This window comes from Anguilla anguilla, chromosome 2, assembly GCF_013347855.1.
Source record: "Anguilla anguilla isolate fAngAng1 chromosome 2, fAngAng1.pri, whole genome shotgun sequence".
NCBI classification, from domain to species: Eukaryota; Metazoa; Chordata; class Actinopteri; order Anguilliformes; family Anguillidae; genus Anguilla; species Anguilla anguilla.
The window spans coordinates 16,903,602-16,930,640 of NC_049202.1; the positions used below are offsets into that span (position 1 = coordinate 16,903,602).

General features: G+C 40.5%; 2 protein-coding genes across 2 annotated transcripts in view; both read left to right on the forward strand.

Moving 5' to 3' along the window:
- Nucleotides 1-10,274, forward strand: part of vstm4b (V-set and transmembrane domain containing 4b) — an 11,529-nt gene extending 1,255 nt beyond the window's left edge. Inside the window, exons 2-8 of the mRNA XM_035400683.1 lie at nt 748-1,146; nt 4,668-4,721; nt 5,899-6,006; nt 6,758-6,791; nt 7,276-7,397; nt 8,451-8,515; nt 9,058-10,274. Of these exons, the coding sequence (XP_035256574.1) occupies nt 748-1,146; nt 4,668-4,721; nt 5,899-6,006; nt 6,758-6,791; nt 7,276-7,397; nt 8,451-8,515; nt 9,058-9,183 (908 nt within the window). The 3' untranslated portion in view covers nt 9,184-10,274. The remainder of the gene's footprint in view (nt 1-747; nt 1,147-4,667; nt 4,722-5,898; nt 6,007-6,757; nt 6,792-7,275; nt 7,398-8,450; nt 8,516-9,057) is intronic.
- A 7,630-nt stretch (nt 10,275-17,904) lies between these two features.
- Nucleotides 17,905-21,180, forward strand: lrrc18b (leucine rich repeat containing 18b). The gene is made up of 3 exons (XM_035401971.1): nt 17,905-18,475; nt 19,506-19,563; nt 19,921-21,180. Exons 2-3 carry the CDS (start codon nt 19,510-19,512, stop codon nt 20,632-20,634), a joined length of 768 nt encoding a protein of 255 aa, XP_035257862.1. The 5' UTR covers nt 17,905-18,475; nt 19,506-19,509; the 3' UTR covers nt 20,635-21,180.
- Nucleotides 21,181-27,039: the final 5,859 nt, after the last annotated feature.

Below are 27,039 nucleotides of genomic sequence, written 5' to 3' on the forward strand. Positions count from 1 at the left end.
GACCTCCTTTTCTTCTGTCCCATCAAACTACAGCTCACACATTGAATGGCCTGCAAGAAATGATCAGCCATTGCGTGTACTGTTTGTACTTGCATAAAATAAAACTTGTAGAATTTAAAGAGTTCTTTTGTAGCTTTAACAAGTCCATTTTTTAATGGTTAATATAGGCTTAGTGCTCCCCATCTTTTAGTTGGTTGTTCAGGGATTGATAAATTACACGCTTGAGTTGATTGAAAAATATTTGTTTTGTTTTGTTATTGTTACAATTTAGAAAGTTTTTTTACAGGGATTGAATAGTCTTTGTTGCTAGAGACTGAAGTGTAATTGATAATCTACCATTGATACGCTTCTCTGTTTAGCTTATTGCATTGGGTTTGATTAATTATTCACTATACAAGCATTGCTACAAGCATCCTTTTACAGTAGATGATTCTATGGGGATTGATTTCTGTCATGCTTTAGCTGATCATCTCTCACTGTAATTGTTCTACAGTTACAGATAAATCTATCATCCTAGTTCTAGGTGGTCGTACAGGGATAATACTACACCACAACTTTTTTTTTTTTTTTACCAGGGCTGATCCATCCCCTTGGCTTGATTATATAGGGACTGATGAGGTCCTCAATTGTGCTCATAGTAGACTCCAGTCTTCAATCAGTTGTGCAAGGCCTTATACATTTCCTGCATTAGATGTTTCCTCTGAGATGTATAAGTCATCACTGATGGAGTTTTCTCTTCCTTTCCAGAGCTGTGCCAGGCCCTGAATGTCACCATCACCCCCGGCCCGGTCGCCATGTCACTGGAGCGGGAGAACATCACGCTCTCCTGCCAGGTCTCCCAGAAGAGGAAAGCCAACAGCGTGCTGGTGGTGCGCTGGCTGTTCTCAGCAGGGGGTGCGGGTGTGGAACAGCTCATCGTCAAGCTCAACATGAAGAGGGCCAAGTACTACGGCAACTACACCAAGCGCTTTGGCCGACCGAAGCTGAAGCTCTTCGAGGCCAAGCAGGGCAGGACTTACAACCTGCTGGTCCTGAACATTTCCGAGGAGGACAGGGGCCTTTACATCTGCAGGGTGCAGGAGATCCGGAAGAACCAGAACCGATGGAGGTCCGCCTCCAATGGCACGGCCACCACAGAGTTAAGAGGTAACTGCTCTGCCGTCTGGTAAAAGGAACCTCAAGGAGATTAGATGGCTAAACAACAGCACATGTGGTATTCATCTTGCCATTGCATTTCATCACAACAATGGGCCTGGGGGGGGCGACAACCGTCGGCGCATTTACAAGTATTGATTCTCTGCCAGCTTGTTATGCCTTCGATGACCGCGAGCATTGAAGGCATGATATCAAGGCTTTATTACATAGAGGGGGATTGACGGCTGTTGACCCGTACGCAAGCAGAGGCGAAGCCCTGCTGTTGATTATATACGCAGTGGGTGATAGCCGTTTGGGAGGTCCGGGCCCAGGCCAGCGAGACAGCTGGTTTTTCTTTAGTCTCTCTCCTTCAGTCTGTGAAACAACTAGCAACCCGACCCGCAGCTGCGCGCAGCGCGGCCCCTCTGGAGCCGTTTCTCTCTCGCGCACAAACACGCACCAATCATTTTGACTGACGGAGCGGATTCGGTTTGGAGCACGCTGGGGACCGGCAGTCAGTCCTAGAAGCTCCTGGCCACGTCATCAATGACAGAGAGATTGAATTTGCAATTTCTTGCTGCAAAAACGCTTACTACTTTTAAGGGATGATGCAACTGCTTTATAGGTAAAATGCCATATAGACAGGCAGATGTCATTTCTATTATTAGATTTACTTAAAAAAATAATTCTAAAATGCATTAGTACTGCATAATACGTTCCCAGTCTTTCTTATGGTGTGCCAAGTACTGAAGGATATGTGATTACGATAGACTGCAACCTTTAGTCCAATTTTCATGAATGCAGCACTTGCATGACCACAAAGACAAATGAACATTCTAAATTGACATGAAATGTAATTATTCAGTTTTCATGAGATGCAGCTGTGGTTTTACCCCATGCAGGAGTATTTCTGTTGAGTATTATTGATAGTGAGTCCACTGCCAATGGGCTGTCCATCAAAGCCAAAATGAGATCCAGGCTACCTCATGGGTATCTGCATTTGTGCACAGAACCTTTGGCCAATTCAATTGTCCCTGGTGAAATTTGTAGACAGACTGGAGCTATTACAGTACATGTTGCCGGTGGCATATTAATATGAACCAGTCATTGGTAAGGATTCAATCAGCATATGTTCTTAGCTTCATGGTGTTTTGGTGTAGAGAGAAAACACTTCATACTTTAGTGAGTAGCATCGTGGGGTTTGTGAAGTCTCTCTCACTTATCAGTAACTTCAGTTGTTCATTACGTAAATATGGTATTGTTTGAATGTCTTTCCCCTCTGACTTCAAGAGAACAAGGACGTCAGCGGGTTCGGAACCATTGGTGTGCACTGAGCAGGAGACTTGATTATGAACCACGTCTGCACAGTCAATATTCAAACAATCAAGTGCTAAACACAGTGGATTATTTGTGGCTAATGTGATTGGCCTCACATCCTTGGTAAAGCAATCATGGCACCAGGATCTAGTTGGCCGAAGCAATGTTGAGGAAGTCAGTGTTCAGATTTAACTAGACTCTCGTATGAGCATGATTCTAGTGAGAAACTACACTAACTGTGTGGAGCAAATAAAGAAAGAAAATAGAAAGAAAGAAGGCTGTGATAAACTCAAACAAAGAAAACAAAAAACATTGCTTTTCATATGTGGCTGTCTCATTTTATAACTTTGTTATAAGCACACAATTATAGTTTCATGCTTAGGTGAAACATATAGTGAGTAATGCAAAAATGTACATGACAGATTAAAACACCTCAGAGGGCTTACGCAAGGACCTTCCCTGTAGAGAACATCGCTAAATTAATACTTGAAACCAAATGTGCAATAAATATAATGATTGCAGAATGATATAATGTTTAGAATGGTTTAATTTGTGGTTTAATGCGCAAATTTAATACACACAGACGGTGATTGTCAGTCAAGTTCATTCATAAGAGTATTTGTAATGATTGTCCTTCCCACAGAGTGGAAACAACACTGTATGTTCTACAGACTGAAAAGGCGTACCAAATATGTATGATATTATCATATATTACATTGCATTACATTTTATATTAATTGTAGCAATTAACAGTTGTTCTCATCCAGGGAGAGGTTCAGTTTAAGGGAATATAAGTGCATCCACATGAGTTGAATGTTTGACCGTGATATAGACTGGGCTAACAACAGTACAGGCACAACATTTTAAGCACTAGTGTAGGTTGGCTATGCCAATCCCGAACCATGAAACAATTATAAACATACAATAACATAAGTGATAGCACCAATTTGTGTCCAGTTCAAAAATAAACTGATGAGACACAATCACAAATTGTCTGAAAGAACAGATCTGCAACCATGACAACAGAGACCCTTCAAATCACATTAATTTCATAAGACAGAGGGTATGGGAGAACCAGCAGGAAAGAATATCTATTTTTTGTGCAGTTTTCTGAAGGTTTATTTACAATATGCAAATTAGGTGCTGATTGCGAACTGTGGCTGGGACAGTAACAGGGCTTAAATCCTGACCAGTCGCACTGCTCCATCTAGTAAGCATCCCAAACATCATAAATATCTTGACGTGAAAATAATGCCGATCTCTAGGACCCACTTGAGCTGATGAATGTGTTCAACGGCAGCCGTCTAATCCTGTAAATCAAATGTGTCAGTAGCCTCCAGGCAAGAATGAATAACCTTCTTTCTCTTACTGTATTTGCAGTTCAAGTAGCGGTCTTTGTAGTTTTATATTTCAGCCAACACAATCCATATGCTGAATACATGCATTAGAATAATTCATGTTTCTAGAAAAGGAAGAAGACTGAAAGAAAAGTTCACGGTGTTTAGAAGAGAGATCGAGCGGAATGGCATTTAAATTATACTACATGACAATTAGTGAAAACAAAAAGCTACACACACTATAATAACACACATTCTCGTTTTTACCTACACTTATTTTGTTGCTTGAAAGGTCAGAAACACAGAGGTATCAATTGTAAGAAAGAAAGAAAGAAAGAAAGAAAAGTAGAGTGAAGCACTGCAGCTGAGTGAGTGAATTTTATTTTTAGAGCATGTAAGTATGGGATCTCATTCTGGCTCCACAAAGAAGCGGAATTTGTGTTGATCCTTCAATTGGCATGTTGATTTGAGTGTTCACATATAGCATCCTAAACCACCAAATTACAAAGATGCAAACATAGTTTACTCTTCACAATGAAAAAATGGGAGGGGCGGGTGAGTGGCAAAGACCCCCAGGCTTCAGCCGAGGGTACTCTGGGGCATGTGTTCCTCTCAGGAAATAGCGGGCCCTCGCTGTCCTTAGCCCTCTGCGGTTTCGGTATTTCGGGTGACTCTGTGGGTGTTAGCTACCACGAGCCAGCGATACAGGAAGATGGTTTTGGGTGTTTCTTCTCATTTCTAAAGGGATAACCTCAATCTTGTCATCCCGCAATCTTCCACCTACGTTACAATCCTTTTTTTAAACTCCTTGACAAGCGTATAATCACATTGTTTTTAATGGCAGCGGTGACAAAGGGCTTTCCTCCTCTTTTTTTTCAGTGCATGTCCTACCAGACACGAAAAGCAAAGAGGGAATATGGCAACTGTTTGAAGGTAACGTTTGCATCTCTCGTCCTCTGTCGTTGGACTGCTTCTGTGCACAGAATAACTGAAAAGATTTTGAGATGGACTGATGGTTCAGGAACAAAAAACTGCACTGAATTAATATTTAGCAATAGTGTCAGATATGTGTTTTACTATAATTCATGTTAAGCAGTAAATTCAAGGTTGTAGACTCAATGTTGTTTATTTTAAGACAACTTGCTTTCTCACAAAAGCAACAAATGTAAAAAAAGAAAAACTTGTTAGGTTTTTCTGTGGTTTATTACAATATACACTACTACTGAAAGGTTACTTTTAAGGATTTGCACCTAATCCCATCATCCTACTGACACAGAGAGACCACACGGCACAGGGCAGAGTCCTTGGTTGAACAGTCACTATGGTTCTGTGTCATGTTATTTACTTATGCTGTCACACACACTATAGCGGGTCTCCATACCATCTGAGGACCAGACAATGTACCGTCAAAGCACAAGTACAACACAGTCAGCACTGAATCATGTATCCAGCTGACCAAGTGCCATGCCACACTATTGAATCCCCACAGTGTGGAACACGCCAATGGCATTACATCTAGTACATGGATACCTTCATACATGGTGACTTACGTAGTACATATTTTGCACTTGATGCACAGAGATGGAAATTTTAACACTAGCCACAGCAGGTCAGGTTCGGTGCCTTGTTCTGGGTCCCTCTGCAGTGTCCCACCCAGGAATAAAACCTTGCTTTATAAGCTCAGTCATTTCACCTCTGTTCCACTGTGGTGTCCTTGTGTGGCTCATTCTCTCAGTACCCTAGTTGGAAAGTTCAGCTTCCTGTCTTGACAGTGTTTGTGGACACAGTCTGCCAGCGTCTGTTTCTCCTCCTGTCTGCCGAGGGGTTTTGTTAATAGTCAGTGATGGGAAAAAATAAAGCCCACCACATTTTGACCCAGACCCAAGCAGCTGGAGAGGAAGCCATGCGTAATGGATTCATTTAGCACACGCAGTAACCTGGCTCAGCTTTCAATTAATCTGCCCCTCACACAAGATGCGCTCCATATCCGCGTGACATCATTTTGATGACTAGAGATGAACTGACCAATGAAGAGACGCTGAGGCTGCGGTAAGGGAAGTGCAGGACTGCGCTGACGGATAGCGTGTTGCGTGTCGCGTTCTCTCTCCAGATGTGTACCTGTGCGCTGTGCTAATCTGCTCCATCGGACTCCTGTGCATGTGCCTGTTCACTGTGGTCATCACCTGCCAGTACCTTCACAGGAAACAGAGGACAAAAAGTGAGTTACCAAAAAATAAATACTGCTATTCATTTACATTACATTCATTGAGTTGACACTAATATTGAAAAGTTATTTAGAGTGAAGGACATTATTAGTGCATTCACTAATATTGTCAGACCTAGCCTAGCCAGCAACGCTCCCAGGCAATACCAGAGCAATCCTGGGCTGTTAGTCCTGGTTAATCCAGGAAAAACGGTGATGAACAAAAACTGTCCTATATTACTATATTTCCTATATTACTAGTACATATACAAACTTTTAGATTGCTCTGATGCAGTTTTCATCAGTTTATGCCTTTGGTATGTATGGCTCTAAATTGACTGAAACACATTATAGCTTTCCTTTGAATGGGTGATGAATGCACTGAAAATATGCAGTAATTAAACATAAGTATAATGTAAGCCTATAATTTAAATGTAAGTACACTTATACAATTAGATTAAAGGACAGCTTTGGCTTTAGGAGTAGATAAGAAGAAAAGTAAAGAGCAATGGTTAAGATAATCTGTGTAATTCATCAAACCACTTATTTTCCACATTTCAATATTCACTGTGAGAGATCTTGTTTCAATATGCTGCTTATTAATCACATATTAATTGATGAGGTAATGTAGATACCTTTCTGTAAAACGGAGCATTGCCATTTTACTGGGTTTACTTTAACAAATTACCATTTGCAACAGACAAATACATAAAAATGAATTAGCCATGAAATTGTTAATGATTTTTTGTCTTTCTTTTACTTTTAGCCAGTTACTATTTGGTCAAGTGTCCTCAAAGCAGGTAGGTGTCCTCCTGGATGTATTTTCCTTACTGTACATTCTTTTTTCTTTTACTACAGCTGATAAAGAAATATAGAAATTGTTTGTTTCAGGTGGATTTGTTGTGGATTTATTCCGGGTTGTAGGCGAAACACAGTGACTTGTCAGCGGATGGGCTGAGTGTTTTTATGGGATGGATCCCAGGGTAGCCGTGACCAGCTGGTCTGTTTCCTGGGCATGGATCACAGCTGTATGCCTGATAAAACTGGCCACTGATGATCAACAGACATAGCAGCAAGAATCCAGTGTTAAAAGCATGCATGCAGCAAACACTGCAAATTCTCTTCCAGATTTGAATTATTCTGTTATTATAACTGTAACTCCTAGGATTGTAGAATGTGCCTCTTTCAACCATATGTGTATGCAAATGCCTCCTTTTGTTTCCTTTGGGGGGTCCACCTGGCCACATTCACCTCAATTTCCACCTACCCCTCTCTGGCGAGTAGTTCGGGGGAGACAGTCACCAGCGTGGTCAGTTCATCGCCCGTGATCCCCAAGAAAAAGAAGAAATACAAAAAGAAAACATTCCAAGAAGACACAGAGACACCGCCTGCAATACCTGCAAAAGGTAAGCCAACTTCCACAAGGGAATGCACACAACAATACTCAGTACTCACACAACTGCGAATAGGATTTATTTTACTGCGACTCACAATCAAGAAGTTCTGATTTCCCATTTGACCCCTACAGTTCATGCAATAGGATAAGAAGCATCAGATTATCAACAGATTCATTTCCATGATAAGTTCAATGATAGTTCAATCAGATCACTTACAGTCTAATTATATCCTCAGTGAATCCAGTGAGCAAAAGCGAAAATATGGACGTCTGGAGGGGTGGAAATCTAGTGCACATAAAAAGACTAGTTTAACTCATCTATAGCTCAGGTTTTACCCAGATATAGCCTGGCTATGTTCTAGGTTGCTATAAAATTTTCTCTTTTCAATCAAATGTAGCCAGACTATCACCTAAATAACTAGATGGTATTTCACCAACTTTTCACCATAGAAATGTTCAATGGGAAAAACCTCCAAAAAGGGATTCAACCATTATCAGGGCATGGAAAGCCCCTGTTTATGTAAATAAATCATGAAACACATCATTACATTTATGCCAAGCTTGTGGAATTACATCAAGAAATAGGTGCACTTTCACTTTGTTTGTTTTTTCAACCCAAGCAACTAAACATTGCTTCATGGTCCTTACAGTTAATTTCTAGCTGTGCTGACCATGTGGAAGATCTGATAAGAAAAAGGAAACTATGTCTGGATTACACCTCTCTGTACTGCCAAAGAGCACAAACATCTGGTGCAAGCTGCCTCAGACACCTTTGGCAGTCACAGGCAATTCAAGTCGCCAGTAGGGCTGTATTTAAACCGCTCTCCAGTAAAACTGGACAACCTTGACTCATGCATTTATCTTGTCAGTGTGAATGTGTAAAACGCGACATAGAAAACCACGCTGAAATGTCAATTCAAGTTTTTTTCACCCTTTCAAAAACCTGGGTTAGGTTACATTTCCAGGTGAATTTGAGAACTTTTAGCATTGAAAATGTTACATTTCATGGTATATTTCTGAATCAAATGTAATTTTCGAAGCAATTTTGTATTTTGTTTCTTAGCCCCCATTGCAGAGAGACTGCGGAAGCCTAAGCTTTTAAAGGCACAGCCCAGAAAAGTTGTTTTGGTGAGTTGGTGTTGGTATTTATGTCTTTAATGAAGACAACATGTTCAAATGTCAACATTGCATTTCTTTACAATTTTACATTTTATGGCCAGAGTGCATGGAGGGAATTTCTTTTTACATTTTTTTTTTGAGATTTTATAATATTCACAATAACATTTATATATATTTCCATCCATCTATCAATCCATGTGTTCATCCATTATCTATCCAGCGTAGTCCAGGTCAGGGTCACAGGGGAGCTGAAGCCTATCCCAGCATGCATTGGGCAAGAAGCATGAATACACACTGGACAGGCAGTTTTCATAATACTTCATTATTTATGTAAATTACACAGTAACTGAAATTATAGTTAGGCCCATTCAGCATTAAAGGAAAAATAAAACAGAAATTCTGCAATAGCAGCCCAGTCACTCTCTACATAAGACCAGAAAAAGCCCGGTGAAGTTAAGCGTTTGTGTATGATATCTCTCTCTCTCACTCACTCATGCTCTCCCTCTCTCTCTCTCTCTCTCTCTCTCTCTCTCTCTCTCTCTCTCCCTCAGCCAAAGATAGCAGAGGAGAGCCTGATGTATGCGGAGCTGGAACTGGGGAAGCCCCTCCCCGAGACGAAAGCAGCCTGTACGGGGACCGTGTACGCCCAGATTCTCTTTGAGGAGAAACAGCTGTAAAAACAAATCTGGATCAGAACTGCATTAAGACTAACGAATGGAGGGCGAGGCCTCATGAACCCTGGAATGGCTGGAGTTTAGGCCCCGTTTACATTCGTCTTTTAATGAGACATTTACATACGATTTCAGATTTCATAAACCCAATATGGGACACATTTTGACGATTGCGGTGTAAACACAAGGAAGCACATATAAATCTTCTGGAGGTATATACACAAAATCACTCTGGAGACAGTGTGGGTCGGATTCCAGTGCAATCGGGCTTGAATATAAATGTTCCAGCCCATGTCTTCTCCTGTCAAAAAACATTCTACCGACAAATACTGTAGCATCCAATAATAATAATAATAGTGTGGGATTCAGCTCTGTTGTAGAACTGGTCATCAGGTCAGATGGAATATGTGTGTATCTTCTGAATGCAACAACTAAGAGAAATGTGAGCTTGCTTATTTTATAAATCATTTGGAAACATAGGACCACCTATCTCAAATACATAGAAATAGAGTTGGTCAACTTGATCAGATTTGTGTGAAAACAAGGCCTCTCCTGCCACACCATTCACACCAAAGCTGCCTATTTATAAGATAATGTACATTGTATTATTATGTTTGTATTTTTAACATTTCTGTATTTCCCAATTTAAATGGACTTTGGGAGGTTTATGCTGTATTTTTGCTGAATGCTTTTTTATTTCAAATTATTGCTGCACACAATGATCCTTGGAAATCTGCAAAAAAAAGACAGGATCTGATTTTTTGTTAGCTATAAAGACAACCTAATGAGCAATAACACAATTTCATAAGTACGTTCTCATGTTCTGACCAGCCCAGCACTGGGCAACATTCACCCCATTCCTACATGTATTCTTATTCCATATAGCTGTGCGTAAACAATATTTTATCATGCACTCTAAATCAAACTGTCTGCACTCTACATCAAACTCAAAATCAAACCTAAACTGTTTTGAAAAAAATGTATTGTTCTTTTCTTACGGATTGTATTTCAGTTTTCCATTTGTATTTTTTTGTATTTTTATTTGTTTTTTACAATTTAGAATATTGTCCATAAAACTGAATTGCAGTAATGCCTTACATTTGCCTATGAGTCTGTGAAGTGAAATCTAATACATTTTACAACAGAAAACTAGTGGTCTGTGGCTCATCTGGAGCTCTTCCAGGGCCCTGTTTCACAAAACTGAGTTAGCTGGATAACTGTAAAACCCGGAACCCTCCCAAATCTAGAACATGGACTAAAGGAAAATCAGGAACACAGACTGAAGTGAAAAGATCTGTTCTGGGTTTTACTCAATGCAGTTATCCAGCTAACTCAATAATCTGCTTCATGAAATGTCCCCCAGCTTAACTGGACAAGGTTGAGCGAAGGCCAGGCTGAGAAATACACAGAGCACACTCACCAATCATTTATTTATGTTTGCAACCCTCACATGAATGACACAAAGACAGTAACATTACAGCCACTGAATTACATAAGTCAGCAAATTAAAAGAAAAGTTAAAGACGGCAAACTGTTAAGCAATTGTGTTTTTAAGCTTTAGTTTAGAATAGTGTAAGCACAGTCATAATAATTTATGTAAAGCTTTTGTTTTGTTTAAATACTGGAGCGCACCCATGCCAGAATGCTTTGTCAGCTTTTTTTCACAGAGTCGTGCGACCCTGTGGATTTAGCAGCGGAAAAACAACACACTCGGAACATCCGATGCTTTTTTAACTCCGCCTCTGCAGTGACCTACTGTAAACCCACAAGGCCTGCAGGCACCAGCGCTTCAGTTTTTTTCACATCTGAACATTTGTTTATCTGAATAAATGGATCCCACATGAGTGGGAGTGGCCCGAGTACATTCAGCTATTGAGACACCATCAACTGTTTCATATCAGCTTGTTTTTTAATGGCTGCAGTACTCATACTCCAGCACTTGCCTTGGCAAAAGAACCTTACGAAATTAAAGTTAATCCCCGAAACCTCGTTTCACTTTACGTGAGGCCACAATGTGGACCACTAATGAGCATCAGCTGTGCGCAATGAACTTTGACCTCAATTTGGTGCAGACAGGCTGTCTTCTACACCCATAAACACCATCTGTGTCTCTTTTGCTATTTGCTCCGCGCACATAAAGACACTCCCAGCCATTTACTCTCTTTGCGCCAGGGAGACATGTTTGCATGGCTACTACTCACACAGCATGTGCATCAGAAACATCTATTTGGATTGTGGGTGTGGTTCAGAATGCATGTTTTTATAAGTCAAAAATGTTGTCATGCAGTGAATACCGCTGCATTTATAATTTTCCTAGATTTATGTCCCAGGCATACTATACATTTGTCTATGTGTATATTCACTGGCTGAAATGAACAGTTCAAATGTATGTGCTCACAGCCTTCACAGATAGTTAAAACAAGGATCCAGTCCATTGTGTTTGCAGAGATTTGTAGGTGCCTGAAGATTCTTATCAATTAGATGAGTATAGCTAACACACAAAACAACAATTTGAATGTTCTATCCTGGCAGTATACAATGTTTTAGCTGAAATGGTTACAAAACAAACATTGATTACTCAGATTTTACAGGGATATTGTGCAAACCCAGCTTTATAAATCAGACATTTTATTTTTCATTTTACCGACAGATGCAATGGATTTTCATATAGTTTCTCAGACAAATGTCTGAAGTAATATTTGTGAGTTTGAGGCACTAGAAACGAACATGCAACTTTAATGAAGCCGTAAAACCATTTGTTTACAATGAATGGCAGAGAAGCAGAGATGCTGTGTCAAACTGAGGCTCCTGGCGGCCATGGCAAAGCAAAAACAGGAGGGGAGAAAAGTGACCGTGTGAAAGACCAGACAGGTCGGAGAGAACAGAGAGCTCAGAACAGAAACGTGGAAACATCCTGTTCTTTCATTTTAACAGCTGAAGTCTGAAAAAATCAAACAAAAACAATTCCCCAGTCCTCGAAGCCTCAAAAATGCGCAATGTCGCAAGGCCAGAGGAGGCTGCGGAGAACAATGAGGTCCAGAATGGAGTGAACTCAAAGCGTTTGAATCACTTTGCTTATTCTCAAAGCGATGTATCAAAAGCCTACAATCCGTTTTAAAAGGGTCAGATTTTTTTTTTTTTTCCACTTATATGAAAGCTCAACATAAAAACTTGATCCTCATATGGGCCACACCCCTTGCCATCATTTGTGTGTTCCTTGGCATCTGTAGGCCTTCGCACTCTTTCCCCAGGGGGGTTAGGCCTAGGTGTGCTTTTAGGCCCAGCACATTATCACATACCCGGGACCTACGGAAGGTCTCTACTTACATACCATACATACGTTTACCGGCTTCTTTTAGAAGCCGTCTGAGGTCATATACTGCTAACCCACAAGGTTGCAGCCTAGGCTAATCTGGGTGGAGTGAGCAACCTTGGAGCAGAATTAATTATTTCTTCGTTTGTAGTAGTTCATTGAACAGTATTTACATTTAGTGCCTCTAATGGAAACAGACAGAGTTGCACCACGTGTTGCATTGCGTTGCAAAATTTGGACTACACATTTTGCTAAGCAAGAAATCTAGAAACAGCCCTTGTGTTGCATCATTTCATCCTTGCATAGAGCATGCAACACGCTTAAGGGGTCATGCCTTGGCGAATGTCCTAGAGGCACCTTGACGATCAGTTAAGAGAGTGAACAGTGTAAAAGGCTGAGCATTTACAGGCACCTACAGGAAGTACAGGAGGTGACATACTGTGCCCTGTCCCTATTTGATCAGTCTTTCGAGCCATGATCAAATGATTATGACGTGAGTTTTTCTTGTTGATTCCAAATGGATGTAAAGATCTTACGCTGATTTTTAGGAGGTACGGTACAAAAATCTATCTGCTGCTTTTAAGCTAAATATATATGCTGCCAAAAGGGGGAGGGGGGGCTTTGGTCACCAGATTGTGGGTAGATTGAGTCATTGCTTTCCATGTTTGTTTAGGGTTTTTTTTTAGTGCTTGCAGTATATTTCTGCCTCTGTGATTCACTGAATAAAGAATTTAGCCAAATAAGACATTCCCCTCCTAAATATCAACCTAGAAAATAACTACGCTCGCTGGTTTGACAGTAAAGAAGTTAAATGCACAGAAATTCTTGCCCCAAAAGCCTCTTCCACACACCAAGCATCAGAAAGTAGTTTTAATATCATTTATGATATTGTAGTGATATAACTCAATGCAAAACAGCCTAGTAGATTATATGTGTAAAATACAGAATATCTGTATACTTTTTATTTAATTATCAAATATAGTTTCTAATATCCACAAACGGTCTTATCATCAGTGAAGATTCATATTTGATTCATCTTTTCTGTTATTGTTATTGTTATTTTGATGTTTGAGGTATTCCTGTGGAGAGCTGAGGTTTGGGAGGTGGGCATAGCAGGGTTATGGAGAAACTTGCGTGATGATGTGAAGATGTGCTGTTCAGCACTGTACTAGCAACTTCAGCCAAACAGGCGACAGCCTCATGCTCTCAATCTTACATGAAAAACCAAACAATTGCATTTGGTAAATATTTAGCCTAAAGGAAAGTAAATGATTGGACAACCTAAACTTTGGCACATCTCGATAATGCCTACAAATATGAATTTGATTCTATTGTGGATTTTTTAAATACCCGGTCTTATAATTAGGTCACCAGCAGAACGGATGGAGGAAAACAAAATTTACTAAACAAAATTTGCAAGGAAATAATAAATACCAAGACACATGTCTCTGGGTCATCCCAGGTTAATATGAAGGAGATAAAGAAAGAACTGGGTTTATTTCCCTTCTGTGAGCCACGTGCAGCTGGAAAGGCCTGTGGTATAACTCTGGAGGAGACGCTGGCAGAATCTTTACAGTCCCAGACAGACAGAGTAACGGCTCTTGCTCATTGTGCCAGTTTTCCAGAAAGTATCTTCAGAAATAATGTGTCATCACTCTCTCTCTCTCTCTGTCTCTGTCTCTCTCTCTCTCTCTCTCACACACACATACGCGCACACACACCTACATGCATACACAGATACACACACACACACACAGACCAATGCTGCAGTTATTTGAATTAGCAGTATGCAGTCGGGGAAAAAAACACATATCTGCTGTCTTTAGCGGAAACCTGGATACAGTCCTGGAACCAGCAGCTGAGCTAATAGCATTGGGAGAGAGCCACAAGCCACCCATTGTCTGCCTGTTACTCACATGACGAAAGAAAGCACATTTGATTCCAGGGTTTGTCAGCCAGAGTGTGACAGCATTGTTGCATAGCTACTCTCTGGGCCCAGATTTCAAGCAATACTGTTGGTCTAGTGTGGTGAGACTGACAGCTCCTCCTAGAGGGCTGGAGGCGTAGCTCCACATCACATTATGGTTCTGACACAGGAAAACTTGCTGTTGACTCCAAACACACTGCATTCACTGCCATCAAAAGACCCAAACACACCCTTTGTCATAAAAAACTGAAGGATTCAAAGGTCTGATAGCTTATGCCATACACTTTAAGGAAAATGATTGATTCAGATATAAATCTTGACCACTTCTAAGTCAGGCATTTTTTCCTGAGGCAGAATATGTAGTCATTCCCCAGATGGGAAGGAACAGAAAACTAACTAATAACAAAACAGTCAAGAGGCTGGAGTGACACAGTTGTGGCTGGAAAAATTTGGACGTGACTGTGGTCTTGGCTGGCCCTAGGGATAGTTAGAATTACATTTTCCTGCTCTTTTTAGCATTAAAATTAATGGAGACAAATCACCATGCCACATTATTTTTGAGACTTAAAACAACAAATTATTATTATTATTATTTTACAACCTGCCTGTTTTCCATAGAATCTTTCTAATTGTCTTCTGGCTTAAGCATGGATTCGGTCAACATTTATCCTTAATAGGCCTATTTCACAAGATGGCGACCAAAACCGGATGTATGGATACTTTGTTTCCGGTTACCGTTGCTACGGACGCAAGTCCATTTCTGACAGCGAAAATTTGAGCCTAAACAGCGACGTGTGTTCTCACAGTCCCTGATAGCTCTGCCAACGTTCACTGTCCGATGTTATCCGCATTGTCGAAGCATTGCCAGTGAACGTTAAGCGGTCTAAACTGGACAAGGGCTATAAATTCTTTTTTGAGAAGTTTATATTCGTTTATGAAGGTAAGTATAACGTTAGCTCTGGTTCACCAGAAAGCTAAATAGCTAGCTTGCTAACCACATCAAGTTAGCCGATTAAAGAGATGTTTCACTTCGACATAACACATTCTTTTCTGGAGGCGACTCCATTGTGTTTTCGTAGCGTGAAGCAACATCTGCTGTCCGTTAACAGCGTCTCTGTTCCTCTCGGTTGTCCTGAAAATGAATGAATAGGGAGCCTGACAACTGAGGCAAAGCGATTCTGTTGGGAGGCAAATGCTAATATAAGTACAATGTTAGGCTCCACAAAATTACTTATTATACCGAAGTGAAATATCTCTGAATTAAGTTTTGTACTACCGTTACTATTTTGTGACATGTTGTTTGTGCTGTACTTGTTCTAATAAAGATTTATATTGCTTGTCAGATCGCCTGTGTAATGGTGTTCAGTTCACTACCGAGCTGTTTGTTTTCATCGCTGATAAAAACTACCCACACATTTTTAAATCAGCTGATATATCTTAAGTAGGCTTGTCGCGATGTCCGTAAATACATTTTGTAATTACAATTAACAACTAAAATAAACGTGCATCTGCAGTTTCAACATTGAATATCCAAATATGTGCTTGCTAACAAGCTAGCTGGCTAAAAGTAATTTGCTAATCATAACATAACACATACCTCGCTAACTGATTTTATGACATTCCAAGTTCCAGCGCACACCAAACTACGGAGGAAGAGGTCTGCATGCTATTTCGCCGAGGCTCTCAACCAGGCGAACGTTTCCCTGCTCCTGTTTACAACCTGAGACACTTCTCCAAACCGCGCAAAGAGTACAGATGAGCTGCTTAAACTCTGAATAACTCACGAAGTCGGTGTTTGAGGTGCTTGGCTAAGTTAGCTAGCTAGATGCGTTTCCTCTTTCAGTTTAAAATGAGCTATGACAGTGTTTCCAAACGTGTTTTTGACAATGTTGTCTTGATTATATAACCAAGGGCAAAGTATTCATACACATGAATTATTTTTTTGTTTCTCAAAGAGTGGTAGGGCCTATGTTTGGTGGAACTGTCATGGCAGGCGCACTGCCGCTAGCCATCTTTACCTGTTATGAATTGTTTTCGTGTTTTTAGCCGTTCTCAAGCAGGCCAACTCAGACTAGAGTGCGGTACGAAAATTGAAAAAACTAGAACTGTTACAATCACTAGGCCTGTTTGATTTTGATTTGACAGTGAATTATATATTTGTGTATATTTAATATTTTTATTATTTTATATCTTTAACAGTAGGCAATACAGCTAACTTAGCCAAGCACCTCAAACACCAACATCGCAAGTTATTCAAATAGTTTAAGCAGCTCACCTGTACTCTTTGCGCGGTTTGGAGAATTGCCTCATGTTGTAAAAAGGAGCAGGGAAACGTTCGCCTGGTTGAGAGCCTCGGCAAAATAGCGTGCAGACCTCTTCCTCCGTAGTTTGGTGTGCGCTGGAGCTTGCCATTGAGCCATAACACGGTCTTCTGTCGCATGCTGCAGCAAGGGTTTCTATGAAACTCTCGCTGGTTAAGAGATTCGTTTCTATGTCTCTAGCTCTTTGGGCCATTCCCTGTGAAATTTGGTTCCCCTACTTGAAAGGTCCTAATACCAAGAAAATAAGGACCCCTTAATGAAGTCCGAATTATTGCCTCGTTCAAATTTTAATTATTTAACGTTTTTGTTTGCTTATCCTTGATTGTACTGTCAAATTTTACTGATGCTAATGTTAAACTTGTTTTTCTCACTCAGTAGCCCATGAAGAAAAAAAAAGAAATTATTCAAAAAATAAAAACGGCTGTCTTGTGATATGCCTGATTATAAACTGAGTTATATATATATTCAGAATTGTAATTATATATTCGGAATTGAATTCATATATTCGGGAATTGAATTAATATATTCCGAAATTGTACTTATATATTCAGAATTGAATTTAAATATTCGGGAATTGAATTAATATATTCAGAAATTGTACTTATATATCCAGAATTGAATTTATATATTCGGGAATTGAATTCAAATATTCGGGAATTGAATTAATATATTCCGAAATTGTACTTATATATTCAGAATTGAATTTAAATATTCGGGAATTGAATTAATATATTCAGAAATTGTACTTATATATCCAGAATTGAATTTATATATTCGGGAATTGAATTTAAATATTCGGGAATTGAATTAATATATTCCGAAATTGTACTTATATATTCAGAATTGAATTTAAATATTCGGGAATTGAATTAATATATTCAGAAATTGTACTTATATATCCAGAATTGAATTTATATATTCGGGAATTGAATTTATATATTCGGGAATTGAATTTACTTTGGTCATAAATAATTAATCAGCCGATGGCAGCTCTGTGTAAGTACAGAGCGGTGTCTAAGGCACTCGTGGGGGGTTATACCTACATGTGAGTGAAACAGGTAGCTCACCTGTAACAGAAACCATGTAAGGGAAATGGGAGGGGACAAATTTCAGGTAACACCGATCTCCTTTCCTGAAACACCACACTAATGCCTGACATTTTGACTGACAGCAAACAAGCACCTAGAATAGGTTAACAGGTTAGTCTGAGAGTATGAGCATTGATCACTCCTGTAACCCCAAACATGTATCAACTGATATCTCAGAATGCTATTCTAAAGTTTGATTGTTGCCAGTCGAAACACTGGGTGAATTGTTAAGATATTGCACGGCAATTTAATATTATTTTATAATGGCATAAAATTTGAATATCAAATCATCTGTCCTTTTTGTAGGCCCAGAGACATGGGAATTATCTCCAGGGACCAGAGTTCTCTGTTGCTTGGAAACAAAGTAAACAAAGCAAGGCTTGCATTGCGCCGTCCACGGCGCACGTCGGGCTCCAGAGTTTCGTCAATGTGCTTTCTTCTCAGCTGAAAATGGATGAGCTAATCTCCTCGTAACTCCTCCTGGTTTTATTTACAAGCTTCTCGGAAAGGTCTTATGTATAATTCACATAAACAGAGATGGAACAGCGCTCGGGAAAGACGGCTAGACCTGGGGAGTGCATTCTGGTCTTCTAACTCCATTGAATTGAAAAAGACATTGCTCTGAGGCAGGTGAACCGAACGAGGACTGGTAAGAAATAATAAAACGTCAACTAATGGGCAAAAATATTCTAGGCATTACTAGACAACATTGTTAGCAAATCTACAGAAGCGAGATTAAAGATGAAAGAGTGATTACGTCTGTATTTGTCTGTTTTATTCTGGATACTTTAAAGTATAACAATGTTTCAGTGCAATTCATCTCATTTTAGAAGACAGAATGGTTTTTTTAAATATAATTTATTATACTGCCTGTTACCTATATTTCACCACTGAATAATATTTGGTTAATTTTCCTAGTGTGGCTTTATGTTAAATGAAAAATTCCATCTGGGAAAATCTGAAAATTAATTTGCTCTCTGAGCAAAACCTCATTATGATTAATATGACTGGTCAAGAGCGTGAAGTCTTTTCTTAGCCACTATTAAAGTGAAAAAAGTCAATTCACTTCTCAGCCTGTCATTAATCAAGACCATGATAATACTCTTCTCACCCAGGCACTAAAGACGCCATCATCAGTCATCTGAAAGGAGTGCTGGTTTATTTGCTCACGATCAGGCTGGATCGTTTGTGTTTGCCTAATTATTTCCCTTCCCCATTGTCTGTGTGTATGAAAAGTAACCAGAGAACTTGCTCCGTTCAGGTTCTCAGGAGACTAGGTTTTTTTTCTTTGCACTGTTTCGAAACCCACTGTTTCTATGGAAATAGAAAGACTATCTTTGCATAATCTTGACTTCAGCGCTTGACCTGAAGTTGGAAGGCGGCCATTGCTACTTTGTCACTTGACTACAGAGCTCAGGTTCCGTTCAGCAGTGTATTGAGGTGGACAAGCTTTTGCAGGAACAATGAAACATACAGATTGATAATAAAATGAATAATAAGATATGGTGGTTAATTATCAAAATCAAAGCGCTTAAGAATAAAACAAAGAAAAATACTTAATCCAAAGGCAGGGATACATATCAGTTCAAGGTAGAACAAGAACAGCATGTGTTTGCCCTGAAACCTCAAACAAAAGTAGAAAATGTAGACTCAGGAAGGAGTTCTCTCTGTCTCGGCAGCACCATGGTGAAAGGGAAGAAGCAGGCCCAGTCTAAGGGGAGGAAGATCACCCTGAAGGTCTGTCGACATTTTTAAACTCTTTGAATTAAAAACTCTTTTTAAACTGACTTTAAGCTGCATTTAGTTTTTTTCTTGTTGTATTTATCTAAAGTGGCATGTAGGCATGAACCGTACAAGAAAGATGAGAAACCTGTGTTGTTGAAGCCAGTCTGTTAACTATTAGGCAGTGCTAAAAAAGTGCTAGGCTGCAAAAAAAAAAAAAAACTCCAGTAAGCACTTGGATGACAGACAATAGACAAAGGAAAAGAACTTCGCTAATTGCGATGTGAAGTTTAAGCAGCATAAATTCCTATTATTATTATTATTATTATTATTATTATTTATTTTTAATTTTTTTAAATTATTGTTATTAAGGTGGCTAGGAATGCAATGAAGATGACAGTGGACGGTAAGCGGCGGCTGGACCTCAGCAACATGCAGATCGCCACCTTCCCAAAGTGCATCCTGAAGCTGGCCGACGTGGAGGAGGTGGACCTGAGCCGCAACCTCCTGCGTCGGATCCCGGACACCATCGGCCGGTTCGTCAACCTGCGCTGGCTGGACCTCCACAGCAACCAGCTGGAGCAGGTTCCCCCGTCCATAGGGCAGCTCCAGAACCTGGCCTACCTCAACCTCTGCAACAACCGGCTGGGCCCGGGCAGCCTGCCCGCCGAGATGGGCCTCCTGAGGGCCCTGCGCAAGCTCAACCTGGGGCTCAACCACATCGAGAGCCTGCCGCCCTCCTTCGCCGCCCTCAGGGAACTGCGGGAGCTGGGGCTCTTCAACAACATGCTGATCGGCGTGCCCCTCTGTCTCAAAAACCTGCCCAAGCTCGAGAGGGTCAACATGGATTGCAACCCCATCCGCCCGACCGACCGGACCAAGGACCTGGACCCCATCCGGAGAGTCAGGTCCCTGTACCTGGTGCAGGAGGACTGCCTGTGCGGGGACTGCCTGGAGAAGTGCACCGAGAGGAGGAGCTACCTGGAGAAGAGGCAGAGCGAGTGCGTGACTCACAGGAAGGCGCACTTCTCAGGCCTGCTCACACCGAACTCTGTGGCCATGCAGGACCAGGCGCTGTTGAGGTGAGAACCCTCACCGTCAACTCTTCCAAGGCTACGTGTGTCAGTACGGAAAGAAATCGGTCACGCGGACGTCCATTTATCACTTTGATAGAATATAAATATGTGGTAAATTAACTAGAGAATTAGGAAACTAGAGAAAATTAGATATTCCGCATAAGTAAATTATGAAATGAAAAGTTTATTTTGACCTGCTATAAACCTATAAAGCTATGGATAATAACCTCCGAAGTTATGGAAAATAAGAACAATATCTGCTTAGCTTTTGAACTGCCACTAGGACCATAAACAGATATGTCTGAAATGATCTTCAAGAACACTAAGAACTGTATTAGTATGCAGTTGCTGTAGAAACCAATCATCATCAAATTATCTGTTCAGCACTTTGAAATCTTTACCACAGCCTATTAACCTACAGTAATGAATGGTGTTGCAGTATGCTGTCCCCGAATCACTGTAACTGTTTGACTAAAGTCTGCTTAGTTTTGTTCATTTTTCTGTATACAACTGTTTAATTATAGCAATTCACTTCAATACAATTGACAGGCCTGTCCACTGTGTTCAATGCTCATTCACTTTTTAAAAGATGCTTACCTCCATCATGTTGTCGAGAACTACAAGCCAATTCTATTCAAAGAGATGTTGAACACAAACAGTTGTGAACTGTGATCATGGATTAACACGCGTGAACGGACCTATTCATCTACCAGGTGGCGTGGCAGGACTAAAGACTGGTGCGAACGTGAGATAGGAGACATTACCCTCCCCTGTTTACGTGAATGCCTCTGCGAAATGCACAAATCCCTGACAGCACTGCGCATTAGCGGTGCCCGCTAGCTCGCGGTAGCCCTTCGAGCACATGCCTGCCTTTTCACATGCGCTCCAAGGCCCTTCCCACAGGGGAGCGGTCGGCCGCGGACCGGCGCGTGACTGCGTCTTATGAAAACATGGGCTGGAGGGCCGGGGCGCGCCAGCGCGCCGCAGCGAGCGCCAGCTCCTCGGCTCTTTGTTGTCGCTGGGCTAATCCAAAAAGAACACAGTATTTGCGCTGCGGCGAAAGGGGGGAACTCTAATCTCCATCTGCCGTGCAGATGTTTCCCATTCGCGGTGGACTCGCGGACCCCGAAGGAATAATCAGCGGGGCTTGACCTCTCCTCCGCACCCTCCGCCAATCCCCCCACCCACCCCCCCGCCCCCAACGATGCTTTGGCAAGATCCCCGATATACAAGTGTCCTCTGTACACTTCTCCGAGAACTCAGACGGAGCGGGGGGGGGGGGGGGGGGGGGGGGGGAGGAGCAGGGGTGGCAGACATGGTACAGTAGATGCAGAGGCAACTGTCTTAATGTCTGTTCAGTAAATCATCCCCCTGTATCTCATAGTCTACGCAATGTTTGCTCTGCCTGTCCACTTTGATTTCTCAGGTTGTCACTGCAAATGAGAATTGAGTTCTTTATCTCTATTTCTGCTATACTGTTTTTCAACCACAAATATTGTCCATCCATTCATCCATTGTAAAACCAGCTTATTCCTGGTCGGCGAGGGAGGAGGGGGGGCTGGAGCCAATCTCTGCATGCATTGGGCAAGAGCCATGAATATTCCCTGGACAGGCTGCCAATCCATTGCAAGGCACGCAGACCATTCACTTACACACTGATATCTAAGGGCAATTTAAACTCCCCAATTACAGCCTGTATCCTACTGCATGTCATTGGACTGTGGGAGGGAACCGAAGTGCCCAGAGGAAACTCATGGACACGGAGAGAACATGCAAACAGAGGGACCACAATATCACAATAACGTCCCTGACTATGGTTTTCTGTCATAGGCACAGACTGAATTCACAGGCTGTGGTCTGTGAATTAGGTCTCAAAACACTTTTGCCTTTACCATTTGCTGCTACCATTTGCTCCCTCCTCCTCCACCTCTTGTGCAACCTACCCTGCAACGAGCAGGCACTGCAGACACTGACACCAGAGACCTGAGAATAAGTCAAGCAATCAACAACAAACAAAACCTCGTAGCAACCGAATGAGAGACCACATGTCTCATATCAACCAAGACGGTTTTATGTTTCATTGAAGGTAACTAACAACTGTGGATGTGCCTGCATGGGTATGCCCTTTAATTCATCTAACAATATAAAGGGAGTTGAAATTAGAGAGCAGAAGCAATGATGGTGGTTGTTCAGATGAGGTGGGGGTGAAGGCGGAGGAGGAGGTTGAATGATTAAAATCAGCTTAACAACCTTCACTCTTACCTCTGATTTCTCTGCAGAATGAGCTCTCATACACATACATACAGTACACTGCGCTTGACTGGACATGTATACACATAAGTTGAAAATTAAGATAATAATAATATATCCTTAAGTTAAAGAATATAACGGACCTTAAAATAATTTTCAACATTAGTATGAATATCTGAGTGGATATTTGCAAATTCCAATATCAACACATTCTTCAATACTGTGTCCACCAGTAATACAGTAACTGCCTATTTTGAGCTGCGTAGGAATTGCCCCATAGCCTTAATTTCATTCTGTTTGGCACTTGGCTAAAGTCTCGTGCCCCTGTTTCAGAAACTCCTCAGGCCCAAAGTTGGAATCTCCCACTCTCACAGAGCCACTCTTGTGCCCTCCCGCAAAATGTCTGCCCACAGCTTCAAATCAGCAAGGAAGCAGCTTGCATGTTTATAAATTGGATCTGAATACCTGGGGAAATATTAGGTTAAACTCTTCCAATCCTCACATCATCTATATGGTGATCTACTGATGTACTGATCTAAAAATACAAATATGGCATTCTCAAATGATTTTGTGTCTTCACTCACACTTCATTGGAGCCCTTGAAAAAAAAACTGCAGCTCTGTAGGAATACAGCACCATCTAGTGGTGACAAAAACACAATAAAGGACAAATCACTCCATGAGGTTTTAAAAAATATATATAAATAGCTTCAAACATGTTGCTTTGTATTTCTCATATTGAATTGCTTATATTTCATATGTTTTTCATCTGTTTTAATTATTGAAAAATTTGATATTTAATAGATCTCCTAGAGCAAAAATTAAATTTGAGGGTTCACATAGGATTTAGTGTTTTAGAAGTTTAGTGTTAGGGATAGGAAAAGTATTAGGATTGTGACAAAACCATAGTTATGTGTAAGAGGTTGCAAAATGGTTGGGGTAAGGCTTTTTGAATGAACAAAATTTTGTGTAACTTTGTACAGCATGCCAGGCTACTGTGCTATAGAGCTGTAAAGCACATTGAGTTAAGTCCAAGTTCTTGCCATAGTAGCTGATTATATCTGTAGCTGATGAGATTAAGAATGCCTCATCAAAATAATTATCTTATAAATCAAACATGCATCTGTTACGATTATGTGACTGATTGATTGATTCATGAATCTCAACAGGTGCTCTAGTGGCAAATGCTCTAACAGGAAAATATATGTTATAAAGAGTGTTTATGCAAAGAGTAGACATTTGGATATACAGATCAGTCAGGCTGGGTGTTCGCCCTAGAAGTCACAGGTGCCACAAATTCTATATTTTATCCCATTTTTTTATTTCCACACTTTCCACAGTTTTTAGTGCTTTCCATAATTTTTTGGTTGTTTTGTATGGTAACTGTCAACCTTAACATGGTGTTATTTGGATTGACCTACACATTTTAACAATTGCCAATTGCCAAATGCTGGGAGAAACAGTGTGACAATGCAGATTCTGGAATGCACTGGAATCAAGGGTCCCATATATATATATATAGAATTTTGACAAGTCTGCATTCAGTATATTGCAGGACATTCTATTTGAATTGGATATTCAAATGAAATCTTTGTATCTTTGTCACATTATAATAAACTTTTCATATAGGTTTATTAGTAGGTTAGGTTTGGGCTGTAACTGCAACATAGGTCAGATTTGCTGTACATGCTAAAAGATTCACATAAAATCGAAGGTTTTAATGCCACTTGATTACCACATTGACATCCACCCATTCAGCTGTCTTCAAGGAGAGCTTTAACAGCACTTAATGGGACTGATTCAGTTTTTATCTCATTTCCTCTAATGGCATCGGTTTGCTATTCATTATTGGGATTCTAAAGACAGGCATACTTTTTCATTAAGGTTGTTTTTATAGATTGACCTGCAGTATCTGGACAGCTTGGGAAGGCTGCCTCAGGTAAACGCTTTAAGAATGTTCTGTAAATGACTATTAATAGTAAACATAATTAAAAGTTTCATATTTAACAAATGGCTTTGATGTGATATCTGTTTTTATTATGCACTTTGGAACTGTCCACAGTGACGCACTATGTGACATTTTCAACGTAAATAGCACAATACAAAATGAAGATTGACTGCTTGGTAAGCTTTACATGTGAGCATTCTACATTTCTCTCTCTCTGCTTTTTTAATATACATGTGAACATTATTCTTTGATGGCCCTGTAATTTGCTCTGGATGACAGCCTCTGCTGAAGGAATAAATAATTAATGAGATAATATTTCTGTTGTTATCAAGATTATTTATGTTTTCCCTTTGTTTGGTCTATTTATACATTTCAAGTAAATATGAAAATGTGGAAAATTGAAAGGCATGGTCTCGCCAAGCACAGCAAGATGGCTCTGCAGCCTGGTGACTCAGAAGACATCCACTCATAAGCTCTTTGCCCATGTCTATGGTGAGTCACTACTTCGGACCTTAACAGTCATCTTTACGCGAAGCGGCACTGTGTCTTATCCACGTCGGCTGCATGTTGCACCGCATCCATTAGCAAATTAAATAATGTTTCAATCTAATTGCATGCACAAAGTTAATTGCGTTTGCCAGGCAGTTTGGGGCTCCAAATATCCCGGAAATTGTGTTGCTGTTTCTGCCGGACCACAGCAGGAAGGCGGCAGAATGGGAAGATTTGGGCACAGTTCACTGACGCAACAGATTTCTCAGACTGCAGTACTTAACTGTTTCTCCTCATTCCCAATGATTTTACGTTCTGTTTGGAAAGGCTAATTACAATAGCATTTAGAAATCAATTGCATGGCTTCAGCAATGAAGAGCATCAATTAATATGTACATCCTCTGAAATCACAGTCACAGTACTGGAGCATTGCCTTCCCTGTTGCACAAGATCCACCCAATCCAAACCCTCCATCTCAGGTCAGTAAGCACTAGTATAGTCAGCATTTGATTCTGTAGACTGTATAGCACAGTAAGCAGAGCCATTGTTTTTGCTGAACGTACCACCTGAAAGTTACACACACATTTTCTAAAATCTATAAGCAAGGCTCAGTGTCTAGGCATACATCTGTTTGGTCACTTTATGTTCAGTTAGTGTTAATCCTCTTTGCCCTGACACTGCTAAATGACACACAGTTGGATTTGTCCATATAAGGTTGCAGGCACATTTGACTTGGATTCTGTATCGATGTTTTGGTAGTGTGAGGAATTAGCATTCATATTGCTGATGCATGCGTCCACATTGCTGAATGAGTTCTCTAACTATTCTTGAACAGCACATGCTCTCCTGGCTTTGATTGGACGCCAATGATGCATGCAGGATCAAATTGCATTTGGAAGGATGAAAGGGAATGGCTGAAATGCCTAAAATGAAATGCCTTTTTCTTTCTAAACGCTGCACATGATTGATCAATGTGCATTGGAACAATTTTTATTCTGAGCCTTCTGTCCCGGGCTCAAATGAAATTGCACCGGTCAGCTATATTGACTTTTTCTGAAACCAGATTATATGAGATTTTGCCGTGAAATGTAAGCTCCCAGTAACCTTCACTGTGTGGGTACCAGAAGAAGGGGGCAGTTCAGATTTCTGTTTAGGTCCTACATTTCTTGGGCTGACGCCTGGTATTTACAGTCGTTTCTCCCGTAGGACCAACCATCATGGAAAAAGCAGAGTCAGGAGTAAGAGAAGAGTGAGACAACAGAGGCTGTCAGGAAAGACTCACTCAAAAATAGTCTGGGCCACAACTGTGAGCATAAATCATCCTATACCCCAAAATAAGAAACACACACTTCATGTATATCTAGAATATTGAGTCTAGAAATGAAATCATATTTATATATGTGATTTCTGTATTATATTCTATACATATATTTGTAAATATGCACATTTCTAATAATATTTGTGATTGTTAAATATACGCTATTTGCATAGATTTAGTCTTGTAGACATAGAAGAAGAAAACCTTAAGTGTAACTTAAACATTTGAACATTAAATTATATTTTATATGAACACACATGTGCGTTTGCACACACACACACACACACACACACACACACATACTATGCTTGTATGCATATACTCCATATATCAACATATATCAAGCTTTTGCTTACGTTGAATTTTTCACTTCGCATTAATAGAAAATACATGTCCTTCGATGGATTCATT